The 9,941-nt window shown below is 47.3% G+C and overlaps 1 protein-coding gene across 1 annotated transcript; it reads right to left on the minus strand.

Annotated features, from left to right (window-relative positions):
• Positions 1-885: 885 nt before the first annotated feature.
• On the minus strand, positions 886-9,456 carry LOC6561997 (fatty acid synthase). Its single transcript, XM_001988032.3, has 5 exons — positions 8,937-9,456; positions 2,160-8,872; positions 1,988-2,083; positions 1,778-1,921; positions 886-1,707 (listed from the first exon to the last, which is right to left on the minus strand). The coding sequence occupies exons 1-5, from the start codon at positions 9,169-9,171 to the stop codon at positions 1,594-1,596; spliced, it is 7,302 nt and encodes a 2,433-aa protein (XP_001988068.1). The 5' UTR covers positions 9,172-9,456; the 3' UTR covers positions 886-1,593.
• Positions 9,457-9,941: the final 485 nt, after the last annotated feature.

A 9,941-nucleotide genomic window follows, 5' to 3' on the forward strand; every position in this document is an offset into this window, starting at 1 on the left:
ACTAATTGTACTAATACTTTTCAAACACATTTAACATGGTTATTGCCAGAGTATACTCGTATGCATGTTGTGCTGGGCGATATTTATTTCATAAATAGTGACTCCTGATGCGAGTTTCGCTAATAAATGCGACGCTGGATGTTTGTGGTTTGTTATTTCGACAAAGTGGCATATGTGCAATAATTATTTAGCCATTGGCTTGGAAACTTAAATTTAAATTTAAATTTAAATGACTCTAGGGGCACTGGTTGTTTGTGATTTGCTATTTCGACAACATGGCGTAAATGCGATAATTATTATGCAACTCCCATGCAAAACTAAAACTAAAACAAGGCATTTGAGAATCACGTTTTTCCCTAGAGGCCTCCCGAAATTATTATTGCGTGAATATTACTTATTCCAAAAAAAAAAAAAAAAAACAAAACAAATAAAACCAAAATAGAATTTTTGGCTGGAATTAAAATTGCAATTTGGAATTTGTTTGTTAAACAATAAACACATCGAAATAAATTTAATTTGTTTACTAAATACGTGGGAGTTGGACATTACTGACCTAGCATTAAATTATTTAATTAAACAGGCTTCAATTGGTTGTTGACGTTTGCCTAGGGCGAAATCAGAATTTCAACTGACACCAATTTGTGGCATATTTTGTGTTGCAAGCCAAAATCGTATTTAGTTGATTTGATTAATATATTTTTAGCTCACATCCTGTTATTAAAGATAACTCATTTTATCGATTTCGGAAACACATTATCTCCGAATAGCTTTTAAAATGATTTAAAAATTTACACTTACCTATCAATTAGATTTTAAATCACACTTTGTGCAATATATTTGAAATATGATCGAAGAGAGGTATTTAAATCAAACAACATTTTTGCATTATTTAGGATGGTTGTGTTTATTTACTCATAGAAATATGTATATGGACTTTATATGTACCCTCAATAATCATGAGTGATTTTATACGCCTATTTTATACATCAAATTAACAAACAGTTTTCTTTTTGGATATACATATCGTGGAATGAAACTCATTATATATGTGGTTTTTGACTTAAAGCTACAAATTAAAAGTAAAATATGCGCCGAGTGTGCACATTGCTATATAGCATATAGATATATTTGGTAAGTTGGGACGTTCATTGCCGTAGCTGTAGCTCTCAAGGAATGTCAGTTGTGAATGAAGTTAAACTGAGTTTAACTGCTCAGAATCGCCGAGCATGTGGGCAACTTTTGTTTGGACCTGGGTGCCCACAGGCCCGGCAAGACGGCAGTTAATCATTGTAAGATTATATAGATTGATATACAAATTATGATGATTCCTCTATTCCAATTGTAAATTAGTGATTCAAATTGTAGACATTCCTTGTAGGCTTAATAGTATTATATAAATTCATTTACTAAATGTGCTAGCTGAGTGCTGTGATTTCATTTGTGATGGAATGCTGTGCATATTAATATCATTATTAATTAGTAGAGCGCGACATTTAGATAGTATCCATAAAAACAATATGGATTATAGAGAGCATGAGTATTGTTTATGTCTATGTGCGTGCGTGCGTGTGTTGCCAGTGTATTTTAAAGTAACTAGTTGAATAGTCGCTTCAATATACTTTGAATAGTCGCCAAGGACTGATCTTCAATGAGGAAAGTGCGATGATTTCCTTCCACTGTGTGCACTTCCACGGGCTTTGTGCAAACCTTGAAGAAGAAACGCAAATTGGGATATGAGTATTGATAAGGATTGTTTGTTTTCTTGCTGCTAACTCACCTCCTTGAGGCGATAGTCCTCATCCATTTTGGCCGAGTTATCTGTGGGTTTAACGAGCGTCACCTTAGACTTGAGTTTCAGCTTGGGCTTGAAGCTGTCCGCCAACTCCAGTTTCTTGTAAAACAGTGTAGCTGCAGATTTAATCTGCACAAAGGATGCGTAAAGGATAAATAAAATATAGTTTAAGGATTTTAGAAATTTTATGCTTACAGTTTCCACCGGTTGGTTGATTTCAACGCTCATTATCTCAGCAAACTTTTCGAGTTTCTCCTCCCAGTTGGGTATCACCAAAAGCAAACGCACCAGCTGCAAACGAAAACAAGGATTAAAATCATTAGTCATGGATGGTTAGGTATAAATGAATATTATCGATTACACTTACCGATTTGTAGTCAATGTTGGCCAAGACAATGCCAAAGTAGGCGAGGGCATAGCTCTTATTGCTGTTGTCATCATCGACTGTATATCGCTGCTTGAAGCTGCTCGTATACCAGTTGACATAGGTGGGCGCACCATCCAACATCACAACATTGGCTATTTCGTTGGTCTCCTCCAGAATGGCGGCCATCACGTAGGTGAGCAGACAGCCAAAGGAGTAACCGGCCAGCTTATAGGGTCCCTTGGGTTGCACTGTGCGCAGCTGTTTAATGAAAAACTTAGCTGCCGCCTCCACAGAGTCCAGGGGCACTGTGTTGGTGAATTGCAATCCGTAGGCAGGGACCTCCAGCCTTTTGGCTAACGGCTCCAGTGCGCTCGCAAATCCTTCGATTGGTGCGACGAAGAAAATGGGACTCTTTTTGCTATTCGAGGGAGCCAGCGTCTCCAGGCGCGTAATCTCCTTGATGGGCATCAACTCTTTGTTGAAAACCACCTGAGTGCCATCGCCCAGTGGACTAGCTGTGCGTGATGGCGGCTTTGCCGTTGCTGGTGACTCAGCAGCCGAAACATCAGTGACTGTGGGTGTCGCTGGTTTCACCTCGGCACCACCATCCATTTGTTTCAGCGTACCAAATGTGAGTTGACGAATCTCCTGCGTGGACAGCACAATGTCAAAGTTACGCTCCAGGGTTTGCTTAATTTCGGCGCCCATCAGCGAATCCATGCCCAGATCTGATAAGGAGGAGGCGTCCTGAACATTTTTAATATCACGCAGACCCAAGATATTCGATATGGTTGAAATTAGACTGACACCGCCAGACTGATCCGACTTGCGTTTCTCGGCCACGACCATGGAGGCCACGACGGGATGCGGTTGTTGCAGGAATAGATCGATGGTCTGCAGGCAGGAGGGCATACGCTGGGGCAGTGTGCCACCAATGACGGTGTCATTGTCACCGAGATTCTCCAGCACGAGGCCAGTGTCGCCAATGGCACCCCATTGTATCGCTGTGCCTGGGAAGCCGCTAACCTGTCGCTGCTCACAGATACGCTCCATGGCGGAGTTGGCCAAGCCATAATTCGATTGTCCAATGTTGCCACGTCCACATGAGACGCTCGAGAAGCAGATGAAATAGTCCAATTCAGTGCAGATTGTTCGTGAATATTGATCCAAGAATTTGGTCGCTGTCACCTTGGGATCGGCAACGGTCTTAAAGTCCTTGGCCGTTTGATCCTCAATTAGGGCATCCCGCAGCACAGCAGCCAGATTAAAGATACCACCAACCAGGGCCAACTTGTTGCTGCTCTCCAGCAATTTCTTGGCTCCCGCGGCTGTGGTCACATCATTGGTATCAATTACCACTTTAACACCACGCTCCTGCCAGCGCCGGATCATGAGTCCCTGGTAGCCAGTCTTCACGCCCGAGCGGGAGGTTAGGACAATGTAGCGTGCTCCACGCGTCACCAGCCAGTTGGTCAGCTCCAGGCCGAAGCCACCCAAACCACCGACGATAATGTAACTCTTCTCCGGATGCATGTAGGTACGTGGAATGGCGTTGATCAAGCGCGACTTGGGCATCACAGTCTTCTTGCCATCCTCCTCATCGCGCACCTTAATAACGACCTTGCCAATGTGTTTGCCCGACGCCATGAAACGGAAAGCCTGCTCCACCTGCTTGTCGTTAAACACTGAAGTGGGCAGAGGCACAACTGCACCGCTCTTGATACCCTCAGCGACGAGGGAGACCACTTGATTCTGCATCTCCTCCTCACCCTCCATAACACTGTCCAGCAGAATGCCGTGGAAGGAGGTGTTCTTCAAGAAGACAGACATACCCAGGGGACTATTGTTGCTCAAATCGAATTTGCCAATTTCCAAGAAGCGTCCATTCAAACCCAAGCAGCGGATGGATGCTTGCAGTTTCTCCTCAGAGAGTGAGTTCAATACCAGATCAACACCGTGACCCTTTGTCTCGCGCATGACCAGCTGCTCAAAGGATGTGTCACGTGAATTGCCAATGTTGCGTGCCTGCAACTTGGGGAAACGCTTCAGCAGGAACTCCCGTTTCTCCTTGCTGCCGACCGTCGTGAAGACAGTCAGTCCATGATGGAGAGCCACCGAAATGGCAGCTTGGCCCACACCACCTGAACCAGCATGGATGAGGATGCGTTCACCCTTCTTCATCTGTCCACGCACAAGGAGGGCATAGTAGACGGTCGCATAGACACAGGGCACCGTTGAGGCCTCTTCCATGGTCCACTTGTCCGGAATTTGCCACATCATACGCCTGCTTGCCTGGCAGGTAGTCGCCAGCGACTTGGCCGGCACCATGGCCATTACACGTCGGCCGGCAGTGTCGCGACCAGCGAATTCCAGACCCAACACGCAATCCTGTTCAGCCAGATCGCCGGGCAGAGCATCCGCTGCCAGTTTGCCAGAGGACAGCATCACGTCACGGAAATTAACGGGTGCATAGTAAACGGTGCAGGTCTCGATGTCCTTCTTGGTTGTCGTATCGACCTTGGCGCCCTCAATCCACTTCAGCGAGGCCAAGTCACCCTTGACCAAAGCATTAACATAGGCATGCTCCACTTGAAGGGTGGCCTGCTGCTTCTCCAGCTTCAGATGACGGAAGGTGCCCCATTTGCCATTCTTGAGCACATTCGAAATCAGATCCTTCTCCAGCTGTTTCTTGTACAATGGCGCCGTCACAGAGAACTTTGCGGATACTGTATCCTGCACGAATACCAAGCGTGCCAGCTTGCCACCATTTTCATTCTTGATGCAGGTCATCAGGCCAATAGCACCAAAGAGTTCCTCATTTTGGCAAACCACATAGACATACTGCTCCTCGGTGGCAGCCGTGGCCAGTGCAGCCTTAAGATCATCTACCCAGTTAAAGTTTTGCTCAGTGACCTGTACGACAACCGATTTACGTTGATTCAGGTCAACGCCACGTCGGGCCAGGACAAGGACACGGGTGCCGCCCAGCGTCTGCTCCTGCACAGCGACGAAACCGAACTTCTCAAGGAGGTCACGTCCCGTCTTCGTGTACGTGGCTAGACCCTCTTCAAAAATGAGGAAACCGGTCTCGCGAATGCTGGCAATGCTATTCTTCAGAGTGGTTGTATCCGGACGGGACAAAATGTCAATGCCAAAGACAAAGTGACAGTTCTGCTCGACGGGCTCCTTAAGCACATCCTTGGCAATGACGCGTACACCCGAATCTCCCAAAGTGCTGGCAATAAGCTCCTCGTTGTTGTTGGATGTGGCAACAGCCACATCGCCAGTTAGCACCGGTTCACCCTCAATGATCTCCAGCAAGTTATTAGCCATCAGTACATCGGGATTGCGTCCGTTAGCCAACTCGACACCCTTCAATTTGATAGCGCCACTTGAGTTCTCGATGATCAGTTGAATGGCCACGTCCAGTGCGTGCAAGCGAGCCTTTTCCGTATTCTCGTTCAATTCTGCAACGTTCTCATTGGCCACAAAACAGTAGCGTTCCAAGGTGGGTGGACTCTGGGTGTTGGGACGACGCTGAGCCAGTGAAGCCTTGAGGCCACGCAGCTCCACGCCGCCACTCTTGATGACATTAATGTCATTATACCAGTAGACTGGTACGCCAACATTCGACTGTGATTCCTTGCTCAATCCGTTGACCAGCTCCAAATGCTTGAGCGGATTAATCACTGCCTTCTCAATACGGGTGGGCAAATACAGCTCACGCAAGTTCTTGCTGAGAATGCTGAACTGCAGCATGGTATCCATGAAGCTAATCCAGTTATCCACCCATTGCAGATTGCCGACAGAGGCACAGGTGTCCGAGTTGACAATGCCACGGAAAATTCCACCATAGTCGTAGCCGCGGAGACGCAACTCCTTGTACACATCGTTGGTGACCAGCTGCTTGGCTGTGGTGTTGGGTGTCTGGGCATCCAGAGGCAGTTCCTCCATATCAATGCTTTCCGGTATGCTGATCCGGCCGGAGACGGCCAAGCTACCACTTTCGCAGATCTCAAAGTTGCCCGTACCATCGAAGAAATTGATGCCAAACTTGACAACGGCGCTCTTATTCAAAATCGTTGCACGATGGAACACCACATTCTCCATGACAACTGGCGTCTTGTGGAATTCGCCGCCACGCATCTTGGCGAATGTCATCCAGGCGAGAGTCATGTAACCAGTTGCTGGGAACAGGATGCGTCCATCGATGGTATGTCCGACGAAGAATGCATCCTCCTCCTTGGACAGATCAATCTCAATGATGGTCTCACCCGAAGTGGTCTCCTTGCCAAACTTGCAAACCAGCCATTTCTGTGTGTGATCCCAGCCGATCTTTGAGTTCAACATGGGAGTGCCGCGTCCCACCGGATAGCTAATGGGTCGCACCAAGTTCAGGACCTGTGGCTGAGCACCCGCTGCATATAGCTTGCCCACATTGCTGAGCAAGAATTCCACATTGTTCTCGTGGGCGCGCTTCACCAGACTCAAGTTGGTGGCATCCGGGCCGAGAGCCCGCTTCAGAATTGCCTGGAGTAGGCCATGTGGTGCAATCTCAATGGAGATGGCATTCTTGGGCACATGCTGCAGTGCCTCATGGAAGAGCACGGGCGACAGCAGATTGTTCACGTGATAGGCGGCCGATGATTGTATGGCAACCGGAGTGTTCCATGCGGACTCGGGAATGCTGGTGCTGATCCAGCGCGCAGTGCGATTCTTTGCAGTCGGTATAATCTTCTCCAGGCTCTTGCGCAACTTGGGACCAGCATCAGCGATATATTTGCTGTGGAATGCATAGCCACTGCTATTTACAGCCTTCGCAAAGATCTGCTGGGCATTGAGTTTGGCAACAAAGGTCTCGATAGATTCTTCCGGTCCGGAAATAGTGCAATTATCCTCGCTGTTGTGGCAGACGGGGAAACAATCGCTGGGCACCAGCTTGTGGGCCTCGTCCCAGTTGAGACCGACGGCAGCCATCTTGCCCTTGGGCAACTGTGTGTCCAAGATGCTCTTGCCACGCCAGTAGGCGGCCAGAACGGTCTGCTCCGGAGTGAAGCAACCATCGGCATAGGCACAGCCCAGTTCACCGACCGAATGACCCACAATGCCATCGGGATGAATGTTGAGGGACGTGAGCAGATCCGTCAGCGCCACCTGCATGGCTGCAATTGAGATGAACGAGTTGAGAATGTTCTCAAAACTCTTGTCCGTGGAGCGGGTAAGCACCTCAATTAGATCGACACCTTCGGGCTTCAAGACATCAGCGCAACGCTGAATCGACTTGGCAAACACATCGATTTGCATCAAGTCCTTGGCCATGCTTGCCCATTGGCTGCCCATGCCCGAATAGATGTACCAAACTGGACGCTTCACATCAGTGAACTCAACCACTTCGCGCTGCAGCGATCCCTTGTTGCTGACCACGGTGTAGCCGCGGAAATAGTGCAAGGGAATGGGCTTGGAATGAATATCGTTGATTAACTGCAGATACTCATCGTCATCGTTGTGATCCGCGGCGGATTCCAGCATCTCCTGTACGGCCTCGAATGTACGGCCGGATGCAATCACTACCTTGGGTGCCCCATTCTTTGGTGTTATGGTCTTTGGCTTGGGATTCGATTTGAGAATGACGTGAGCATTAGCGCCACCAAAACCAAAAGAGTTGAGACCAATGATGCCACCATTCCATGGCAAATTCTTGTCGACAACCTTTAGACGACCATCGACCAGACCATAGAGATCCGGATTGGGTTTGTTGTAGTGCAGATTGGCGGGTATAACGCCCGACTCCATTGCAATCAGAATCTTTGCAATGGAGCAAACACCCGACGCCGGCTCCGAGTGACCCATATTGGATTTAACCGAACCAATTAGCAGCGGTGTGGTGCGATTCTTGCAGAAGAAATCGGTAATGGAATTAACCTCCTGGGGATCACCCACTTTGGTGCCAGTGCCGTGGGCCTCCACATATACAACATCGTTGGGATTGAGACCGATCTCCTCGTACGTTTCGCGTATCAAACGATTCTGCATGCTGCCAATGGGATATGTGATGCCCTGCTCCTTGTAACCATCAGTATTCGTGCGCGCATTCAGAATGGAGGCGTACACACGCTTGGCAACTGCGGTACGCTGCAAGAGCAGCACAACACAGCCATCGGATCGGACATAGCCATTGCCCGACTCATCGAAGGCCTTGCAGCTGCCATCGACGCTCAACATGTTCAGTCGCTTGAACTGCAGCGACATGGTGGGTTTCAAGATGATGCCAGCGCCAGCGACCAATGCATTATCGATCTTGCCCTCGCGCATATCGGAGAAGGCCTGCTCCAATGCGTACAGGGAGCTCGAGCAAGCGGTGTCAATGCTGTAGCTCGGTCCCTTGAAATCGAATGCAAACGAAATTCGATTGGCGAACATGGCACGAGCACAGCCCGTCAATCCATAGCCATTGACACGATCCGGATCACAGCACCAGTGCTGCTCCGTTTCCGATGTCGAAACACCAATGTAGACACCAGTGCGAGATCCACGCAAATCCGTTGGATTTAGACCAGCATCAATGATTGCCTCATGCGTCAATTCGAGCATAATGCGCAGCATGGGATCCATGCACTCGGCCTGCTTCTGATGGACACCAAAGAATTGCTGATCGAAATTCTCCAGATCGGCATGCTTGATTTTGCCCATCCTGTCCGGCAATCCATAGAGACCTGCAGCAATTGAAAAGTGGCTCTTGTAAATATACTAATTGATTAATTACCTATTCAAACTTACCGCGCTCCCAGCGTATGGGTTCATCGGTGACCATGTCGACGCCCTCGAACAGATTCTTCTTGAACTCTTCGATGTTGGAGCTTTCTGGCAGACGGCCGGAGAAGCCAGTGATGGCAACCTCCTCATTTAGTGCCTGCTGACGCGGCGCATAGTGTCCACCACCCAGGTCCAATTGGGGGGCAGTACGCGACGCTGGCTCAGCAGTGATCACTTCTTCGGCGAAACGGGCTGGCATCTTTTGGCTGTCGTTGGTGTTGGAGTGGTTGTCTGTTAGGGTATGATGATGATTCGTTGCAGGATTGGAAGCGGAGGTGCTAGGTGTTAGCTGCGCAGTGGTTTGCTCCTCGAAGGAGTCAGGTTGTTGCGAATTTTGTTGCTTCTTATTGCGACGGCGGCGCCGACGAAGGGCACGTGCACTTTTACCGTTACCGTTTTGTACAGCGGAAGAGCTCGGTTTGTGATTATTTTGATTATTGAGCGCAACAGTTTGCTGATCCACGACTCTTAACAAGCTTTTAGCGTCTATCAAAAATAAATAAAAATGGAAAATACTTTTAGTTTTTAGATTGCTAATACATTTACATAAACCTACATTAACACCGTCCCGAAACTCTAATAGTCTCCTCTCTAACTCGAATCTCATTCAACATACATAGCTCGTACGTTGTCTACAATAACCTAAATTTTCTTACAATTAAAACAAAAAGTACGTTTATTATATAAGTCGAATTTTGAACTGAAAATTGAAGCTGAAAAAATCGCTTTCGAATATCTTTACAGGTATTATTTCTTTCGACTTGCTGAGTTTGGTTAATATATTTTGTCACATAATTGTTTCGCATACAATAACCAATTTACTATAAAATTATAATCATTTAGTCAATTTTCCTCTATAAGTTTAATTTTTGTCATTTTCAATTTAAAGGAATCCGATCCATCAAAACCAAAGATCTTTCATATTTAAGAGTATTGCATACTTTCATTGTTTGTTACTTAACAAAAACA

This window comes from Drosophila grimshawi, unplaced genomic scaffold, assembly GCF_018153295.1.
Source record: "Drosophila grimshawi isolate 15287-2541.00 unplaced genomic scaffold, ASM1815329v1 contig_1377, whole genome shotgun sequence".
NCBI classification, from domain to species: Eukaryota; Metazoa; Arthropoda; class Insecta; order Diptera; family Drosophilidae; genus Drosophila; species Drosophila grimshawi.